This window comes from Carcharhinus amblyrhynchos, unplaced genomic scaffold (assembly GCF_965287045.1).
Source record: "Carcharhinus amblyrhynchos unplaced genomic scaffold, sCarAmb.v2.hapA scaffold_46, whole genome shotgun sequence".
Lineage (NCBI taxonomy): Eukaryota > Metazoa > Chordata > Chondrichthyes > Carcharhiniformes > Carcharhinidae > Carcharhinus > Carcharhinus amblyrhynchos.
This window is the reverse complement of record NW_027649787.1, coordinates 1,329,197-1,351,121: the sequence shown is the minus strand read 5'-3', so window position 1 is coordinate 1,351,121 and position 21,925 is coordinate 1,329,197. Positions and strand designations below refer to the sequence as shown.

The window sequence follows — 21,925 nt, the reverse complement described above, 5'->3', positions numbered from 1 at the left end:
GAATGTTCACTTGGTTGCTTATAGGTATGGCGGTATTTCTGTATGAGGAGAATTTGATTAGTTTGGTCTGTACTCAATGGAATTTAGGAGAGTGAGAAGATGATTTATTGCAACGTCCAGGATACTCAGTGGGTGTAACAGTGCAGATGCTGACATGTTGTCTCCACCTGGAAGGCTAGGACATAATATCAGCAGAAGAAGTAGCCCATTTAAGGCAGGGTTGAAGGAGATATCTTCTCTCAGGCGTTTGCACATCTGTGCACTTCTTTAGCGCACACAAAGCAGTAACATTTGGATGGAAACCTATGCTGATAGAGAGGCAGAGAGATTGTTAGTCAATAAGAGCATCATGGGAATGGGATAAGGTTGGAAAACATACTTGAGGATTATCTTATCAGATTCCAACCAATGGATCAGATGGGAACTCTGCAACCCTCCTTCATCCAGTCGCAAATTGTGATGGATAATGAAACAACTCACTGCAGGAGGAGGCTCCACAAATATTGAATAGTTCAATGAAGTGTGTGTGTGTGTGGGGGGGGGGATCACATCCCTAGAAAAGGTAAGGCTGTATAGGGCATTGGTGAGGCCGCAGCTGGAGTACTGTGTGCAGTTTTGGGCGCCGCACCTGCGCAAAGATTGGCCTTGGAGGGAGTGCAGAGGAGGTTTACTAGGCTGATACCGGAGTTGAGGGGGTTGAGCTATGAGGAGAGGCTGAATAAACTGGGCTTGTACTCGTTAGAGTTTAGAAGAATGAGGGGAGATCTCATTGAGACGTATAAGATGATGAATGGGATGGATAGGATAGAGGTGGAGAGACTCTTCCCGCTCAAAAAAGACAGTTGGGCTAGGGGGCACAGCCTCAAGATAAAGTGGGGGGGGCGGTTTGGAACGGAGTTGAGGAGGAACTTCTTCACTCAAAGAGTGGTGAATCTCTGGAATTCTCTGCCCGTTGAAGTGGTGGAGGCTGCCTCGCTAAATATTTTTAAGACGCGGGTTGATGGGTTTTTGATAAGAGAGGGGATTAAGGGTTATGAGGAGAGGGCGGGAAGGTGGAACTGAGCAGCGACAGATCAGCCATGATCTTATTGAATTGCGGGGCAGGCTCGAGGGGCTAGATGGCCTACTCCTGCTCCTATTTCTTATGTTCTTATGTTCTTAACAATCCTCATCCACAATTGTCGATTGGGTGAGAATTTTGGCCTCCTCACGTGTCCCCCTTCATTGCAGATGTCAGTCTTCAGCCAATTCCATTCACTCTACTTGATAACAGTGAACAGAACTGGATAATGCAAAGGCCACAGGCCATGATGATGATGCGGATACTACACTCAACTTGCCTAGAGGTTGTTGCAACACTGCCCAAGCTATTCTATAAAAGCTGCAACACTGGCATTTACCCACAAGGGTGATACTTGTCCAGGTGTGCCCTGTGTATATGAAACAGGACAAATACAACCCAGCCGATTACTGCAGCATCAGTTTACACTCGATCAAAAGAAAAGTGATTGAAGAGTTATTGAATGCACTTATTCAACAATAATCTACTCATGGGTACTCAGTTTGTGTTACTGCAACTTCCCTCAACCCTCCACCTCATGAGAGGCTTGCTTCAAACATGGGCAAAGGAGCTCAGCGACAGGGCCTCGGTGACATGAGAATGACTTGTCTTGACATAAAGAATCATGTGTCCGAATATAGCACCAAGGAACCTGAGCAAAACTCGATGTCGCATGTTGGCACAGTGGTTAGCAGTGTTGCCTCACATCGCTAGGGACCTGGGTCTAATTCCGGCTTAGGGAGACAGTCTGTGTTGAGTTTCCAAGTTCTCATAGTTTCTGCGTTTTATCCTCAGGATGATCCTGTTTCCTTCCACACTGTAAAGATGTGCAGTTTCGGTTGATTGGCAATGTTAAATTGCTGCTTACTGATAGGGGACTAGAAGGGCAAATGTGTCGGGTTGCTGGCATTGTGTTTGGTGCAGACTTGATGGGCTGAATAGACTTTTTCTGATTTGCCGGGATTCTAAAATTCAAACTGGATTCAATGGGAATCTTGATTGAACCCTCTGCTGGTTGGAGTCAGATCTGGCACAAAGAATGATGGATGTGGAGGTCTAAGTTCTGGAATCTTATCTGCAGAAGTTCCAATGGATTAGTATCCTCGGCCCAACCATCCGCAGCTATTTCATTGATGACCTTCCTTCTATCATGACGGGATAAGTGGTGATGTTCAGTGATAACTTCACAATATTCAGCACCGATCAGAGCCCCTTAACTGCATAAGAATTCAATGTTCATATGCAGTAAGACTCGGACAATATCCACCTTGAGCTGACAAGTATCAAATAGAATTTGCACCAGAGAAGTGCCAGGCAGCGATGGTCATGAACATGGGTGGAGACAAAGACCTCCCACAATCAACATTCTGGGGGGTAACATTGACTAACAAATGAACTGGCTGATCAGATGCATACTTTGGCTACAACAGCCACTCAAAGCCAGGGGACTTGCGGCGAGTAACTCACCTCTTCACTCCCCAAAGCCCGTCCACCATCGAAAAGGCAAAACTCGGAAGTCTGATGGGATACCCTCCACTTGCCTGGTTGAGTGCCGATCCAATAACACTCAAAAAAAAATATTCCACATCACCCAGTCCACTCTAACAGTGGCAGCATTTACTCGATTCACAGCACGAAAGCATCAAGTATCTTTCAGCAGAACCTTTCAAATTGAAAAGGACAAGGACAGCAGATTTCTGAGAACTGGCCCACATTGATTTTGCCCTCCAAGTCATTTGCTAGATGGACTTGGTAATATACCACCTTGGTAATATATTCCTTTCCTGATGCTGTATGAAAACCTTGGAATCCCACCCCTCCAAAGCACTGCTGCAGTATTGACATTCCAGGGATGTGTAACGTTTGAAGAAATCAATTTCCCACCACCCTGCTCAAGTAAGAGTGATAAATGGTGGCCGAGCATGAGAAGCTCGCATATCATCAACAATTCAAAAAAAAAGGTCATGATCTTATGGAATGGTGAGCAAACTCAAAGAGCAAAATGGCTTACTTCTGCTGAAATTTTTTGGTTTTATCAGCTTATGCTTACATATAGGGCATTGATGTAGATTGAAAGGTAGCTTTCAAATCACAGCTGGTTAATTAATAGAGGGGGATAAATTGTTGATTGATTTGGGGAATGATAAAGCTGCATTGTTAAATCGTTTTCTTAATGTGGATTGCAGTTCAGGATAATGTCACCTCTCTTCTATTTATTGTCAACGGTAATGTTTAATATGTTTCCCAGGCACAGGGTGGACCTCTCTATGCCTCTCTGGATTTGGCTGCTTTGGAAAAGAGATCAAAGAAGACAAGTCGAAAATGAGAATCAAATGGCTTCTCCAGGGAGAATTGTCGAGGAGACAGGATGTGTAAAACAATAGTTTGTTTTGTGGAAATTAAAATGGAGCAGAAGAGTCTCCCATAAAACAGCCGGAATATCCCCATGCATTCACCAAAGACTGGCTCGTGTCATTCATCGTCAATGATTCAGTTTCATATATTGCAGTATCGTTTGGGATATTCTTTTGTTATATTCACAATCCTTGAACAATGTTAAAAGAGTTCCCTGAGTTTCCCTGAAAATATTCTGCTGATTGTATAGCTCCAGTTACTGATATTTTATTATTTAATTGCACATGTCAAAGAATCTAGGACAGGAACAGGCCTTTCGGCGGGCCAAGCCTGCATGGATATGTAATGCATTTCCAGATTGCAGACCTGTTGCCTCTGTGAGGTCTTATTCCCCCATTTCTTGCATACCCATGTGATTGTAAAGATATACGTTGCTGTTGTGTCTGATGTTGCATCTCCTCTGGCAGCACATTCCAGACTCTTACCACCCTCGTTGTAATAAAAGACAATGTTCACTTTACTTTCAAACTTTCGCCTGTTTACCATAAATCCATATTCCCTGGTAATTCGCATTTTTACTCTAGTGAAAAGAAACTCCAATTTTCCATTCTATCCATGCCTCTCATAATTCTGTAGAGTCACAAAAAAATCTAACATATGAAATAGAAATCAATCATTTGGCTCTTTGAGTCTGCTCCGTGATTCACTTTTCTCAAAGCTCATCAACAAAAGCAGTGTCCGAATGTTGTAATCATCTATAAGGCTGGCCCCTCAGCCTCCAAGGTTCAAGTGAAAGGAACCAGGTTTGTCTCCGCTTTCATCATATTTAATGCCCTCCAAACCAGGCAACATCCTGGTGAACCTTTTCGATCCCCTCCCCAAATTATCCCTATCCTTCTGTTAGTGGGGTGACCAGAACTGTACAGAATTTTTCAAATGTGGCCTAACTAAATTTTTATCCAGCTGCAAAATGAATTAGCATTTTTATACTCTATGCACTGACCAGTAAAGGTATTATGCCATTGGCCTTTTGACCACATTATCCACTTGTTTTGCCCTTTGCAGGGGACTGTGGACTCTCTGCCTGAGTCACTCTGCATGTTAATGCTTCCAAGTGTTCCTCCATTTATTGCATTGTTGTCTCCTGCTTTGGGCCTCTAAATTGCATCCATTTGCATTTGTCCGGATTAACTTCTACCTGCCTTTTGTCAGCCCAAGTCTGCAGCCTACCTGTATCCTATGACAACCCTCCTAGAACATAAGAACATAAGAAATAGGAGCAGGAGTAGGCCATCTAATGTTCTATGTTCTATGTTCTATCTAGCCCCTCGAGCATGCCCCGCCATTCAATAAGATCATGGCTGATCTGTCGTGGCTCAGTTCCATTTTCCCGCCCTCTCCCCATGACCCTTAATCCCCTTGCCTATCAAAAACCTATCAACCCGTGTCTTAAAAAAATTGAGCGAGGCAGCCTCCACCACTTCACCGGGCAGAGAATTCCAGAGATTCACCACCCTTTGAGTGAAGAAGTTCCTCCTCAACTCCGTTCTAAACCGACCCCCTTTATCCTGAGGCTGTGCCCTCTGGTCCTACTGTCCTTTCCGAGCGGGAAGAGCCTCTCCACCTCTATCCTATCCATCCCATTCAACATCTTATACATCTCAATACGCCTCCACAATATCTTCAGCACTTGCAACGTTTGTGCTTTGTGCAAACTTACTAATAAGACCACCTACATGCTCAGCCACATTATTTATATATAGTACAAACAACCAGGGTCCCGGCGCTCACCCCTACAGAAAACCCCTTCTTACAAATCTCCAGTCAGGAAAACACACTTCCACCGCTACTCTCTGACTACTATAGCCAAGCAAGTTCTGTATCCCTCTGAGCAGTTCACTGCGGATCCCTTGTGACTTGATCTTCAGTATCAGCCTTTCGTGAGGGAACTTGTCAAATGCCTTCCTAAAGTCTTTGTCTACAACATTTACAGTCATGTGCTTCTCAGTCATTGTCATCGCTTCCTCACAAAACACAATCAAGTTTGAAAGATACAACATCCCCTACACAAAGCCACGCTGCCACTCATAAATCAAACTATACTTTTTCCAATTGTAAGTAAATTTTGCCCCAGAGAACCTCCGCCAATCATTTCTTGACCGTTGACGTAAGGCTCACTGGCCTACAATTTCCTGGATAAATCCTGTATGTGTACATAGATCCTTAAAGTTGGAAATCAAGTAGATAGGCTTGTTAGGAAGGCATACGGAGTCTTGGCGTTTATTGGTAGGGGGATTGAATTTAGGAGCCGCAGCGTCATGTTGCAACTGTACAAAACTCTGCTGCGGCTGCACTTGGAGTATTGTGTGCAGTTCTGGTCCCCACATTATAGGAAGGATGTGGAGGCTTTGGAGATGGTGCAGAGGAGGTTTACCAGGATGTTGCCTGGTATGGAGGGGAGGTCCTATGAGGAGACACTGAGGGATTTGAGGTTGTTTTCGTTAGAAAGAAGGCGGCTACGAGGGGACCTTATTGAAACATATAAGATGATTAGAGGTTTAGATAGGGTGGATAGTAATAGCCTTTTTCCTCGGATGGAGAAAGCTAGCACGAGGGGGCATAGCTTTAAAATAAGGGGGGGGGGGTAGTTATAGGACGGATGTCAGGGGTAGGTTCTTTACCCAGAGGGTGGTGAGGGATTGGAATGCCCTGCCTGCTGCAGTTGTAAATGCGCCTAGTTTGGGGGCGTTTAAGAGATCCGTGGATAGGTTTATGGATGGAAAGGGTTTGGTTTAGGTTAGAGGGTCATTGTTTTTTAACTGGTCGGCGCAACATCGTGGGCCGAAGGGCCTGTTCTGCGCTGTAATGTTCTATGTCCTCCACCTGAAACGAAAGGAACATTGGCTGTTCGCCAGTCCTCTGGGAACTCTCCTGTGCCTAAAGATGATCCGCAGATTTTGTACAAGGTTCCAGCAATTTCCTTCCTCGACTCTCTTAGTATTCTGGGATAGAGCCCATGAAGAATTGGAGACTTGTCTATCTCATATGTTTTTCAAAACGCCCAACTTCTCCGTCATTTGTTAGCGACATGTCCTAGAATATCAACATTCCCCTCTCCGGACTTATCATTCAACATGTCATCCTCTGTTAATACTGCTGCAAAATATGAATTAAGGAACTCAGGCACTTTCTCCCGCTCCACACATCAGTTCCCTTCCTTGTCCTTGAGTGGATCTATGCGTTCCCAAGCTATCCTTTCGTTCCTTATGTAGGCATAAAATGCCATGGGACTTTCCGTCAACCTCCTTACCCAGGATGTTTTGTGGCTCATTTTAGCCAATCTAACTCCTTGCTTAAAATATTTCCTGCCTTCTTTATATTCTTACAATCATTATGTAAATATAGATTTGCTGCAAAACCGTTAAATGATGGTCCAGATTGATATATAAGTGACATATAAATAAATAATTTAATTTCATCTTTGTGGTGTTGAGACTGGTGTTGAGATCACTGTATTAGTCCTGGATTGAGATGTTGCTAGTTCTGTGTTTCACTGTCCATGATACGAATTGTTTAATTGTTTATATAATTAGAACACGGCAGGATACTGCCCCCTGGTTGTGATTCAGGAAATTTCTGGTGATACAATGTTAATTTCACGAATTGTAATTAGTTTTCAGCATAAGTTCCAGAGACAGGAGAGAGTGCACATCATTGGGAAGAGTATGCGAATCTTAGCACAATGGAGGGGGGGGGGGTCACAATGCACAGAGAGATAATAATAAGGGAACTGAATAAATGAATGGGTTGTTCCTCGGTATCGAGCTGGAGTAAAGTTCCAGAGGACAGGAAATGAATTGTTGCTAACATCAAGCATTGTAACAATCCAAGCAATTATAACGGGTGGCAGAGTTAAAAGGTTTTTGGCGGAGTGTGCAGTTTTCTTTTTTTCTGATCACTTTTGTGCCGAATTTGATTTGGAAGCAATAGGCCAAGTAATCACCATTTTTCCCGGTGAGGAATGAAGGACATGAGGTTCTCAGTGTAACAGTGATAGATGACAGAATTATTGGCCTGGAAACATGCAACAATCAGAGTTTGGAGATTCAATTTGTCCATAACTTAGAACATGAGAGCATAAGAACTAGAATTACCAGGAACACAATATGGAGCTCCGATTGTTTTATAGAATTGTTCAGTAATAAGCAGTAGATAATAAATCCAATCGCCTAACATTTTCCAGTCATGTTTGCAGGAAAAACCCAATAATGACACCTAAACAAATACCCTTGCCCAATGTGCTAACGTGCCGCCCTGTTGCACTTATATTCAGATCTATATTTTGTTTATTTATGAAACCCTGAACACGCATTTCATCATAATTCCCTGGATGACAAAGCATTATCCTAAATGAGTGAGGAGTTTTATATTGGAGTAATAATACAACACAGTTCAAATCCCCGGAGACTCACATTATTTTCAGTTATTGCCTGATTCAGTTAACACCTTCCACCATTTCAGACAGCAAAATAAATAATAAAGAAATATTTGCAAGATGCTAATGGAAGCTGAAAGACTCACAATGTTGCAGAATGGTGCAAGGACCTCAATTATTGCCAAATTCTCTGGTGCACATGGGCGTGGAACCAAATTACTTATTGTTACGGAAGGTGCTCGTTGTTCAGACGTCTCTTGAGGGATACGATGCAGCTGCTCTGGCTAATTTTGTTTTGGTCAAAGGTCATCCTTAACCGGGAACTGAAATAATTGCTCCTTCCAAGAAAATAGATCCGTGAGGCCAGCGAATGAAACCTAGCCTCAGCTTGCTGTAGGCATTAAGTTTCATAGATAAATGTAGTTATAATGGAACAAGAGCACCGTTGGTCCATTACTCCCAGTCAGAAGACGATGAGTAAACTCAATTATTCTAATCCTCATGCTGTATTCATGCAGCCATTATTTTTCATCTGCATCATTTCGCATTTAAAGATAAAGATTTTCTCCTCTCGCACTTCTGGTTCACTATTTTTAATAGAAGTTGTTCGTGAAACGCCCCCACCTTTCCCCTCACGCATGTATATCTTGTCAGAAAATTCAAAGGTTTATCTCCTAGTATTTATTTCATCCAATAATGGGAGCAATTGTTTATTGGTGTGTGGGGACGTAAGCCACTATGGAATCTCTGCCCAATTGCCTTTGTTCCGGGAGACAAACCACAACGGGAAAGGGATTGGTGTAAATTTCGAGGATAGGGTGTTTGCAGCTATTCGGCTAACAGTGATTCAGCGTTCGGAGCGACTGATCCTAGACAGTGAAAGTTACATAGAGTTCATAGAGATTTGCATCAGAGAGAGAAACATATTGTCTGCACTGGCCATCAAACAAGTAACTTTTCTTTCCACCATTTCTCCCCAGTTGGCCTCTAGTGCTGTAGATTATGCTGTTCCAAGTGTGCATTGGAGTACTTCCTTAATTTTGTGAGATTTCCCACCTCCGTGACCTTTCAAGCAATGAGTTCCATATCTTTGACACACCCTGGATCAAAAACATTTTTTGTCAAATAACAAAAGAGTTCAATATAACTCTCAGGGCAAGTGGGATCAACTGAAATGGGCGCAATGCCGAGTGAGGCTTTTTTAGTTGAACAATCAGCCAAGATCGCAATGAATGGCGCAACATGTTGGAACATGTTGATAGTTTTGTTTCTATATTTCCATGCTTTAATGTTTTTGAAATCGCAACGATGTGAGAAAGAAGAGTGTGTGGATAACCAAATACGTAGAACTCAGTTATGCCCAAAGATTGACGAGTAAATGTCTTCCTTCGCTATTGAAGTCAGACACTTTTATTTCTCACAATGTTGGATGTAATTAATTTTATGGAGCCTAGTGTAACATTTGTTAGTTAATTCGCCAGAACGCCATATGACTGGATGGCCCAAGGAGGCAAAGTCTGCAGTGATCACATATTGTTTTTTCACTGTGACATCCCTTTCATGCCTGCAAGAAAAGTAACACTTGAGACCTTGGATAAATATTGCTCATTTCTTGAGCACATGTGGCAAGATTGAATGGGTACATAGCAATTTATGTTGCTGTTCTGGATGAGCCCAGGAAGACTGTGGCACGGTTTTCTAATGAGGAGTCGGCCCTTTACGCAGGGCAGGTTAGTGTGTGTTTTTTTCTCCACAACCGCCTTTCAACAACAGTGCTGCAGGAAGTGGAGGAGCTGGAGAGTGGAACATTTTTAGGGTGGAGCTAGTAACCTTCTTGCTAGGGAGAGGAAAAAAAAATCCGTGGATATAAAGTGTGGAACGCAAAGCACAAGGAGGTGAGCCATGATAATATGGCGCAGCTCAATGGCTGACTGGTCCAGTCCTGCATTTATTTTGCATGTTCGTTTGCTCATTTGCTTTAACACAGGAAACAAGAGACCAAACTGCACACAACAATGTGTACACAGAGGATTTGTGTAAATGATCAGATCAATACTGAGAAATCAACCCTCTCTGGAATAGTCAAATAGTGATTCCTGGCAACTTGGAACATCCAATGGCATCAACGCTAAAATCTTATTGGACACACCAGCACTTTTTAATGAGTGGTTTATTGATGGTTCAATAATTTGGACTTTCAATCTCAGGTAAGCTGCAAGATTCCCCATCCCATACCCCTGATTGAAATAGTGATATTCGTAAATATTATTGCTATGATGCAGTGAGTGACCAGTGATCAGCAACACCGAAGTGGAATTTAATTTTTGATTTGATTTGATTGTTTATTGTCACCTGTATTATCCGGCAATGAGAACTATTCTTTCTTACGCGCTGTACAGATAGAGCATACCGTTCATAGAGTAGGAAACGAGAGAGTGCAGGATATAGTGTAACAATCATAGTTGGGGGGTAGAGAAAGATCAAAGTACATGCACTCAAAACTTTTGGCAGTTTTTGAGTTGGTCGGTACGTGACCTCAGACTTTCGTATCTTTTTCCCGATGGAAGAAGGTGGAAGAGAGAATGTCCGGGGTGCGCGGGGTCCTTAGTTATGCTGGCTGCTTTGCTGAAGCAGTGGAAAGTGTAGACAGAGTCAAGGGATGGGAGGCTGGTTTGCTTAATGGATTGGGTATCATCATGACCTTGTGTAGTTCCTTGCAACCTTGGGCAGAGTAGGATGTGTACCAAGCTGTGATGCAGCCAACAAGAATGCTTTCTATGGTGTGTCTACAAAGGTTGGTCAGAGCCTTTTTCCTCGGGCATGGCTTTAAATTAAGGGGGGTTAGTTACAGGGCGGATGTCAGGGGTAGGTTCTTTACACAGAGGGTGGTGAGGGATTGGAATGCCCTGCCTGCTGAGGTTGTAAATGCGCCTAGTTTGGGGGCGTTTAAGAGATCTGTGGATAGGTTTATGGACGAAAAGGGATTGGTTTAGGTTAGTGGGTCATTGTTTTTTAACTGGTCGGCGCAACATCGTGTTCTGCGCTGTAATGTTCTATGTTCTATGTTCTATGAGTCGTAGTTTACATGAGAAATTTTCTTAGCCTTCTGGGAAAGTGGAGCTTTGTTGGGCTTTCTTGACTACAGTGTCGGCATGGGCAGGGAAGAGAGATTGTTGGTTAAAAGCCTGAAGCTCTTAACTTTGCCAATTCATCCCCGTTGATGTACACTGGGGCACATTCTCCTCTGCACTTCCTGAAGTTGATAACAAACTCCTTCGTTTTGTTGATATTGATGGAGAGGTTATTGTCGCTGCAGAAGTTTACCAGATTTTCCATCTCAAACCGGGATTCTGCCTCGTCATTGCCTGAGATCCGATCTGCTACTGTGGTGTCATCAGAAAACTGGAAATTGGAGTTGGAGGGCAATTTGGCCACATAGTCACAGGCATATAAGGAGTGTATTCGGGAACTGAGAACATAGTCTTGTGAGGGTGATCGTGGAGGAGCTGCCGATCCTTCCCGATTGTGGTAATGCTGCTGTTGATGGTCCTTTCATACCATGAACAAGGATTAAAAGAACAAAGAACAACCCAGCACGGGAAACAGGCCCTTCGGCCCAACGAGCCCGCGCCGCCGCATCACCCTACACCTATTCTACCCTGCGTGTCTACGAGTGGAACCCCGAACTTAGCCAGATTCAGGGGAGAATAGTGTCAATTTGGTAAACCAATCAGCCTAAGAGCACATCTTTGGGGTGTGGGAGGAAACCGGAGCGCCCGGAGGAAACCCACGCAACCACAGGGAGAGTGCGCAAACTCCCACAGACACCGGCCCAAATCCATGTATCTGCACAGCTAGCAGTGCTGGTCACTGAGCTGTTGCGGCGCCCGTCTACCGGTCCAGGATCAAGCACACACACCCACACGAAGTACGAGGCCACTCCCGGAACCTCCAAGAGCAGCCCACGCACGACCCACCGTGTGCATGCCCCTCGTTTGACAACAAGGTGGACCTCCACCTGCGGAATAAAAGGATTCTTTTAAAAATAACTGTTACGTTGCATAGAAATAGAATCAAAATACACTGTTGTGGGCTCCCAGAGGTGACTGGTACTGCCAAAAATTTAGACAATGCAGGATCCTGTGTTGTCTAATACAATAGACAATTGTATTATTGTTCATATTGTATTATAATGCATATCAAATACACACCCCGTCAAATTCTACCGCCAAGCTCAATGGGATTTTATTACTCTGTGAAGTCCGGAGGCAGACTCCCCTCTGGGTTGACCCCACACCCAGGTTGCCTTGTGGCCTAAGACGCTCATCCCACAGTTCACAGGAACATTCGCATGGGCTCCCGTATGGGACTATGGGTCTCACGGGTTGCCTCATGGGACAACAGTGGGTCATTGTCTAACGAGACTCACTCGTGGCCCCACGCCCTGATACCCGCCCATCTCGTCTGTGAATAGATCACATACTTATGAAATTTTACTAAATGTTCCACACGATCTCCCATCCGAGACTTTAATGTTTCCAAGGCTAACATATTATACCGATATATGGCTTGATCCTAATGACTTTTACCATGACGCCATGCAATAAAACGCTTTTTTTGACTAAAGTGAACAATACTCCTTAAAAAAAAAGTGTTGAAGAAAGCGGAATTTGAGTTTTACAAATATAATCACTCTTTTGAATCAATTACTGCATCTCATATTTGTAAATTGCTTCTTGTTAGCTCACAAACGTATTTTGAAAATGGTTTGACTGATTACTGCTCGTTCTGTCATTGCCTTAATGCCTACTAGTTTAAAAAACTTACCAGCCCGTTCGGGTTTCCCCTTACAGGCGACATGACAATGAATGTGTGAGAATCAGTCCGACACAGACACAGACAGACACGGAGTGACCAATAGGACGATAAGCACTTTGCCAGGTGGGTTCACTGAAAGCCTGTTTTTCAAAGATGGTGTCTGGCAGCTGCTGGAATAATGTTTCGAACAAATCTATGTGCTGCAGTCGGAGAACACTTTTGCTGATGGACATTGCAGCCTCCAACACTAAGCAAACCCATTGCAGCATCTAATCCTTAACATGTGTTTACAATTGACGAGTATGTGTTTCTTTCCTTCTGCATTCTAAGTGATAGACATTGATCAGACCACGTCTCAAACTTCTATCCGGCGATTTCATTATTGAATTCAAGTTGGCACAGACACAACATACAGTTTTTACTCGACCAACTGCAGAAGCTAGACAAGGAATGGTGAAATTGCCTGAGAGATCAGAATTAGTATTTTTGCTGTGATGGATGGAGTTATCTTAAAGTCTTTCCTGGTTTATCAAAACCATTGCTTCCCAATTTGATTCCTAGTTTTTTTGTCCCTTTTTAATCAGCTTAGGCCTTATTTACCATTTATATAGATGATCTGGAGGAGGGAACCGAGTGTATGGTGTCGAAATTTGCTGATGACACCAAGATTGGTGGAATGGCAAATTGCGCGGAGGGTGTGGAGAGTCTGCAGAAGGATCTAGATAGGCTGGGCGAATGGGCCAGGAACTGGCAAATGGAATTTAATGTTGGCAAGTGTGAGGTGGTCCACTTTGGTAGGAATAAAGGTAGGAAGGACTATTACTTACGTGGCGAAAAACCGCAGCAGGCGACGGTGCAGAGGGACCTCGGGGTCCTTGTGCGTGAGTCGCAAAAACCCAGTCTGCAGGTGCAGCAGGTGGTCAGGAAGGCGAATGGGATGCAGGCCTTCATAGCGAGGGGGATTGAATATGAAAGTAGGGAGGTCTTGCTGCGGCTGTATAGGACATTGGTGAGGCCGCAGCTGGAGTACTGTGTGCAGTTTTGGTCGCCGTACTTACGCAAGGATATTTTGGCCTTGGAGGGAGTGCAGAGGAGGTTTACTCGGCTGATCCCGGAGTTGAGGGGGTTGAGCTACGAGGAGAGGCTGAATAAACTAGGCTTGTACTCGTTAGAGTTTAGAAGAATGAGGGGAGATCTCATTGAGACATAGAAGATGCTGAATGGGATGGATAGGATAGAGGTGGAGAGACTCTTCCCGCTCAGAAAGGACAGTGGACGAGAGAGCAAAGCCTCAAGATAAAGCGGGGGGGGGGGGGGGGGGCGGTTTAGAACGGAGTTGCGGAGGAACTTCTTCTCTCAAAGGGTGGTGAATCTCTGGAATTCTCTGCCTCTTGAAGTGGTGGAGGCTACCTCGCTAAATATTTTTAAGACGCGGGTTGATGGGTTTTTGATAAGCGAGGGGATTAAGGGTTATGGGGAGAGGGCGGGAATGTGGAACTGAGCCACGACAGATCAGCCATGATCTTATTGAATGGCGGGGCAGGCTCGAGGGGCTAGATGGCCTACTCCTGCTCCTATTTCTTATGTTCTTATGGTAATACTTTATGCGATTCCTTTATTAGATTCCAAGTGTCACTTACATTCAGTTACAGCCAACTTCACTTTCATCAATACTTTTCATTTAACATTCCAGCTCTGACGACAATTTGGAAGCTATTGTAAACTTCGATTGCCCTGGGGTTTCATTGCAAATATGTTTTATCTCTTTGTAAAAAAAAGGAGCACATAGATTTAGCCGTCAACACGCGTTAGGCAAGATCGTTAATGTTTTGCATTGAATTTCCAGCTCAATGTCAGCATCATTATGTCAAGTTAATCATTTGGTGTTATACATTGAATCGTGTAACTCCCATTTTGAGTGCAAATGGTTAATTAAGGCTTTGTGTTCACTTGACTGTAACTAATGTAACTGATAATTCCTAATTGATTCCCGTGACCTTTGTCTTTGCTATAATTATGGTGCACATCGGAAAGAAAACCTATTCGCTCAGTAATTACATTGCTTAGAATGCAATAGATATCTGCTCTTCACTCAGGAAATGGGTCTCCCAGCCATTTATCGGATAGAAGTGATTTACTATCCTGTACTTGCGGTAGTTGGAATTCCAGGTATTGCACACTTTCATCCTCTTAACTCTGAAAATCATTGTTAGACACGTTAGCCCGTTTCATTTTTCATACCGTGGCAACTGAAACCTTTTTTTCCCTATCCTTTTCTCGCAATTTACAGTTGTTTGATCAGAAATAACAGTTTTTCAATCAAAATTTCTATTTTCCTAAGGCGATCTGCTTCCTGTTGAGTGTTTTTTTTCCATTTCCGATATTGCCATTGGAGTCGTATTTTTTCTGTGCACAACCTATCACTAAGTCAGACTTCAACTAATTAAGGGGACCCACCATAGGTCCCTACAGGGCAGAAAGAGGCCCTTCGGCCCATCGAGTCTGCACCGACCACAATCCCACCCAGGCCCTACCCTCCGCCCCCCCCCCTCCCCCATATTTTACCCGCTAATCCCTCTAACCTAAGCACCCAGGGGCACCTTTAGCACAGCCAATCAACCTAACCCGCACATCTTTGGACTATGGGAGGAAACCGGAGCACCCGGAGGAAACCCACGCAGGCACGAGGAGAATGTGCAAACTCCACACAGACACTGACCCAAGCCGGGATTCCCACCCAGGTCCCTGGAGCTGCGAAGCAACAGTGCTAACCCACTGTGCTACCGTGCCACACTTAGATTTGGTTTGCTTATTTTTTGTCACATGTATTATTGTATGGTGAGAAGTATTGTTTCTGGCATGGTAGAGAGACAAAATGTACCGTAAATTCAGATCGAAAGGAAAGAGCGCAGAACGTCGTGTTATAGTCAAAGCTAGGGTGTAGAGATAGATCAAATTAATGCGAGTTAGGTCCATTCAATATGCTGATGAAAGCAGGAAAGAAGCTGTTCTTGAGTAGATTGGTACTTATGCTCATAATTTTCTATCTTTTTCGTCATAGAAGGAGGTGGCAAGAAGAAGGTGTCCTGGGTTTGGGTGCTTATGTTGGCTGCTTTTCCGAGGCAACGGGAAGACTAGACAGTTTCAATGGATAGGACGCGGGTTTGAGTGGTGGACTGGGCTTCACTCACATTCCTTTGGAATTTATTGTGGTCTTGAACAGGGCAGGAGCTTTGAAACAACCTGAGCAAATCTTTTCTCTGGTGTATTTTTAAAAGTTGGTGAGAATCGTGAGGAACATATCAGGTTTCAGTGTTGGGATATCTGTTGTTTGCAGCACATATAAATGATGGCGAGGAAAATGTTGGTGGTGTGATTAGTAAGCTTGTGCATGACCTGGAGACTGGTAGAGTTGCTGATATTGGCAGGGGTGGGTCAGAGGGTACAACATGCATGGCTAGAATATTATTATTACTGTGTGATATTACTGTGTGATATCACAAATATTACTGTGTGATATTTGGACACAGTAATGGCAACTGGAGTTTAATTCTGACAAGTGTGAGGTGCTGAATTTACAAGGATCAAACTTGGTGTGAATTATACTGTAAATGGCAGAACTCTAAGTGACATTATTATACAGAGGGATCTGGGCGTGCAAGTTCACAGATTTCTAAAAGTGGCAACACAAGTGTCCAATTTGATTTAGAAGGCATATGACGCTTGCCTTCATTGAGTGCAAGAGTTGGTAAATCCTATTGCAGATATATAGCATCTTGTTTAGGCTGTGATTGGATTATTGTGTGCAGTTCAGGTTGCCACACCTCGAGAAGGACGTGGGAGCATGGAGGGATTCCAAAGGCGTTTCAATAGGATGTAGCCTCATCTCGAGAGTGTTGAATGTGAGAAGGGATTGAATAAACTAGGATTGATTTCACTGGAAAGATGGAGGCTGAGAGGGAAACCTGATAGAGGTCTACAAAACTATGAGAGGCATAGACAGGATGGGTGTAAGTTTCAATGACAAGAGGGCACCAGTTCATAGTGTGTGAGGGGGTGGGGGGTTGAGGTAGAGGGATTCTTCCCGCTTAGAAAGGATAGCAGGACTAGAGGCACAGCCTCCAGATAAGGTGGGGGGGAGCAGTTTAGAACGGAGTTGAGGAGGAACTTCTTCACTCAAAGGGTGGTGAATCTCTGGAATTCTCTGCCCGTTGAAGTGGTGGAGGCTACCTTGCTAAATATATTTAAGTCACGGGTAGATAGGTTTTTGGTAGGCAAGGGAATTAAGGGTTATGGGGACAAACCAGGAGAGTGGAACTGAGCCACTTCAGATCAGCCATGATCTTATTGAATGGCGGGGCAGGCTCGAAGGGCTAGATGGCCTACTCCTGCTCCTCTTTCTTATGTTCTTATGTTCTTGTATGAGGGTGATGGTTTTCAACTGCCTGAGCAGTTGGTGGAACTAGGCAAATTATGAAAATTTAAGTGGCATTTGGATGGATGTATGAATAAGGAAGGAAAAGAGGGTTAGTGTACGAGTAGGGGCAGAACTTTTTTTTTAGACAGGGGTCGTGGGTAGAGAGGTGGACTGGTGGTGTTGAGATGGCGGCGCGGGCTCGTTGGGCCGAAGGGCCTGTTTCCCGGGATGATTTGTTCTTCGTTCTTTGTTAAGTATCTGTTCAGTTAGGGCAACATTTTCGGCACAGCCTTGGAGAGTAGAACAGCTTGTTCTTGTGCCATACTTGGTTCTTTGTTTTCTTTTTCATTCAATTCGATAGGTTTTTAATGTTACATTTCATTTTTGTGACACACTGAACCTATTATTTAATTCACAGTGTAATGTGTTCATATATCTCTGATCTATTTACATTAATCACTCGTGCATTAATCTTTGAAGACGTTCTACATAATCTACCGTTTTGTTGATGCCCTGCACCATGCACACATTATCCAGAAAACATGTTAACTAACTAGGTAGACATTGTTCAGGAAGGGTAAATCAGTAACTTGTGCAGATTGTTCCATGGTAGGTTTATTTATGGGAACATATTATATTTGCGTATTTTTTTCCCTCTCATTTAACAGTTAACTTGTTAGCAATCGTGATTCTTTCTCGTGGAAAATGTGGCCTCTCCAATTGTGTCGTTCGCTATCTCCTGGCCATGGGAGTGGCCGATCTGATGGTGATTATTACTGACGTGATAATGCATAGAATAAACAACATGTATTTCCCTGATAGTTTTTTGTTCCTTACCCCTGTCTGTACTCTCAGACATGTTCTGTATATTGTCTCTATTGATGGTTCGGTTTGGTTTACTGTATCTTTTACATTTGATCGCTTAACGGCAATTTGTTACCAAAATTTCAAACGGAAATATTGTACAGTGAAAACTGTGACTGTGATTATATCAGTCATTTGTCTGGGGAGTTTTTTAAGAAGCATTCCGGTTTTCTTTGTGTACAAACCAATTGTTGTAATAGATAATGTTCCGTGGTACTGCATTGGAAAATCAAACTATTGGACTTCGCCTTTCTGGAAGGCATACCAGTGCATGGACAACATTTTAACGCCTTTATTACCGATAATATTGATTTTAGTCTTCAATATGCTCACCCTCAGACACATTCTGGCATCAAATAGAGTGCGCAGAAGCCTCCGAAGCAATCATGAGAATCACAACGATCCAGAGCTGGAGAACCGCCGAAAGTCTATGATTTTGTTGTTTGCCATTTCTGCAAATTTTGTGGTGTTATGGATGACGCATCTTGTTCATTCCTTAAGTTGGCAATGGGTCAATTTTAACTATCAAAACAAGTACTTGAACTTTCCCGTTTACATTGTCCAACAGTGCGGGTTTATGCTGCAGCTTCTGAGTTCATCTACAAACACATGCATCTATGTGCTAACTCAAAGAAAATTCCGGGCAGAGATAAAACACATCATACGCTTTCTCTTTACACTAAATGGGAAATTGATCCCCTACTGATCTAAAAACAAGAGTACCTGGAAAAATATATGTTAATTTTGAACCTATTTCTTCCAATGATCTTATGCTACATTATTGCTCCTCTGCAAAACATTTGCAACAACTCTTTATGTGAGAAAACTGAATGTTGAATTTCAACATCAAAATGAAGGAATATTTTCATGGGCAGTGTGGCAGCAGAAGTAAAGGACGAACGTGAAATTACTCTATTTTTCTGGTCTTAGCGGATGTCAGTTTATAATATCAAGTGACATGGACTCACCACCACTCCGTTTATCCCCACCCAACCATCGTAAATTTATAGGTGGTGAAGGCAAAAACTTGAAATATCATGAGTTTTATTGGTAAAAGTTTTGCAGTGAGAGAAAAAAAATGTTTGAGAAGGTACTGATTAGCATCACAATGTATGTCCTCTATATATATGGTGAGGACCCCTATATATATATAAAACTATATATATATTATGTCATTCTGTTGCTGAAAGCTGTTGCCATTCCTGTGGGTCATGTGTGCAACCCATTTAGTTACAATTGAAAATTAATCTGTGTATGCGCACAACACAGTTTTAACGTGGCATGTTGTCAAATAGTGATTAGAGAGAGGAGGAAATGAACCGTAACTTAAGAGAAATGTGCAGGAACTATTGAGTGGTAATTCTGCCACTGTTTAACTGTAAGAGGTCTATTGCAATGGAGAGTCATAGAGGTTTATATCATGGAAACAGGCCTTTTGGCCCAACTTTTCCACACCACCGTTTATTTTTTAAACTTCTAAGCTAATCCCAATTGCCCACATTTGGCCCATATCCTTCTATACCCATTATATCATGTAACTATCTAAATGCTTTTTCAAAGATAAAATTGGAACTGCCTCTACCACGACCTCTGGCAGCTTCTTCCAGACACTCATCACCCTCTGTTTGAAAAAAAAAATCCCTCTCTGAACACTGTTATGCCTTGTTGTTTTAGACTCCCCTACCTTTGGGAAAATACATTGACTATCTATCTTGTCTACGCCCCTCAATATTTTATAGACCTCTATAAGGTCACCCCTGAGCCTCCTATGCTCCAGAGTGAAAAAAAAGTCCCAGTCTATTCAGCCTCTCCTTATAACTGAATCCATCAAGTCCCTGTAGCATTCCAGTGAATCTTTTCTGCACTCGTTCCAGTTTAACAATATCCTTTCTGTAATAGGATGACCAGGAATGCACACAGTATTCCAAGTGAGGCCTTATACATCTCTGAACTCCCCAAGATGGGAGAGGAATCAGATCATAGATAAAAGCTTCAGGGATTTGGAGACTCCAAAAATAAATGAAAATAGATGGGTGACAGTGAGAGGAGCTAGGAGGAAGCAGCCAGTGTGAGGATCCCCTGTGGTTGTTCCCCTCAGCAACAAGTATACCACGTTGGATACTGGTGACTTATCGTTGGTAAGACAGAGTGACCGGACCTCCAACAGTGAGTCCGTCCCTGTGCCTCAGAAGGGAAGGGAGGAGAGCAGGAGGGCAATTGTTATTGGAGACGCGATGGTTAGAGGGACAGGTAGGAGGTTCTACAGCAGCAAAAGAGACTCACAGATGGTATGATATCCCCCAGGTGCAAGAGACTGTGATGTCTCGGACTGTGTTTTCAAGATCCTTAAGGGGGAGGGGTTCAGTCACTGGTCGTGGTGCCCATCAGTACAAATGACATAGGTAGATGAAGGAATGGGGGTTTAACATAGGAATTTAGGGAGCTAGGTTGGAAGCTGAGAGCCAGGACAAAGCATGTTGTCATCTCTGGTTTGTTGCCGGTGCCACGTGCTAGTGAGTTGAGGAACAGGGAGAGAGTGCAGTTTAACAAGTGGCTGCAGGGATGGTGTAGGAGGGAGGGTTTGATTTACTTGGATAATTGGAACACATTCTGGGGAAGGTGGGACCTGTACAAACAGGACGGTTTACACCTGAACCAGGGGGGCACCAATATCGTGGGAGGGAAATTTGCGTCGGATCTTCAGCTGGGGAGGGGGGGCGGTGGGATTCAAATGATTTGTCAGGGGGATGGGAAAATGAGATGTAGTCCAAAAGCCAGTGATGAGGGTCGCGAGGTACTGAGGTTAGAACAGCAACAGGAATGGTTGTTGGCAGTTCCGGGGTATAGATGTTTCAGTAAGAGTAGGGAAGGCGGTAAAAGAGGTGGAGGAGTAGCATTGTTAATTAGGATAGTTTAACGACTGCTGAAAGGCATTTCGAGGGTGATCTGCCTACTGAGGTCATATGGGCTGAAGTTAGAAATAGGAAAGGATCGGTCACGTTGTTAGGAGTTTTCTACAGGCCGCCAAATAGTAATAGAGATGTGGAGGAGGAAATGGCAAAACAGATTATGGATAGATGTGGAGGTCACAGGGCAGTTATCACGGGTGACTTTAACTTTCCAAATATTGATTGGAACCTTTATAGGTCGAATTGTTGATACAATGTGTGCAGGAGGGTTTCCTGACACAATATGTGGATAAGCCGACAAGAGGTGGGGCCACATTGAACTTTGTTCTGGGTAATGAACCGGGTGAAGTGTTAGATTTGTATGTGGGAGAACACTTTGGAGATAGTGACCACAATTCGGTGTCCTTCATTATTGCAATGGAGAGGGATAAGGTCACATGACAGGGCAAGGTTTATAATTGGGGCAGGGGTAATTATGATGCGATTAGGCAAGAATTAGGGAGCATAAGATGGGGACAAAAACTGCCAGGTATGGGCACAAACGAAAAGTGGAGCTTTTTCAAGGAACAAATACTGCGTGTCCTTGATAGGTATGTCCTTGACAGGCAAGGAGTGAAATGGCCGCATGAGGGAACCATGGTTCACAAAGGAGGTTGAATGTCTTGTTAAGACGAAAAAGGAAGCGTATGTAAAGATGAAAAAAAATACAAGGTTCGGTTGGGTCGCTTGACGGCTACAAGATAGTTAGGAATGTGTTAAAGAAAGGGCTTAGGAGAGCTAGGAGGGGGCATGAGAAGTCCTTGGTGGGTCAGGTAAAAGAAAACCCCAAGGCTTTTTACTCTTACGTGAGAAATAAAAGCGTTACCACGGTGAGATTAGGGCCAGTTAAGGATAATAGTGGGGATTTGTGTATGGAGTCAGGAGAGATAGGTGAGGCATTAAATTAATATTTTTCTTCAGTATTCACTAAAGAGAGGGGCCATGTTTTTGAGGATGTGTGCGTGATACAGGCTCATAGGATGGAGGAGGGTATGAGGGAAGATGTATTAGCAATTTGGAAAAAAAAA

General features: G+C 43.4%; 1 protein-coding gene across 1 annotated transcript; it reads left to right on the top strand.

Moving 5' to 3' along the window:
• The first annotated feature begins 14,767 nt into the window (after nt 1–14,767).
• Nucleotides 14,768–18,655, top strand: LOC145337322 (putative G-protein coupled receptor 139). The gene is made up of 2 exons (XM_080182123.1): nt 14,768–14,837; nt 17,754–18,655. The coding sequence occupies exons 1-2, from the start codon at nt 14,768–14,770 to the stop codon at nt 18,653–18,655; spliced, it is 972 nt and encodes a 323-aa protein (XP_080038249.1).
• Nucleotides 18,656–21,925: the final 3,270 nt, after the last annotated feature.

What these genes read in the sequence shown, in the direction of transcription:
- LOC145337322 (XM_080182123.1), top strand. Translation starts at nt 14,768, where the DNA reads ATGGGTCTCCCAGCCATTTATCGGATAGAAGTGATTTACTATCCTGTA. An exon ending in TGCGGTAGTTGGAATTCCAG is followed by an intron (nt 14,838 to 17,753) that starts GTATTGCACACT and finishes CTCATTTAACAG; the next exon opens with TTAACTTGTTAGCAATCGTG.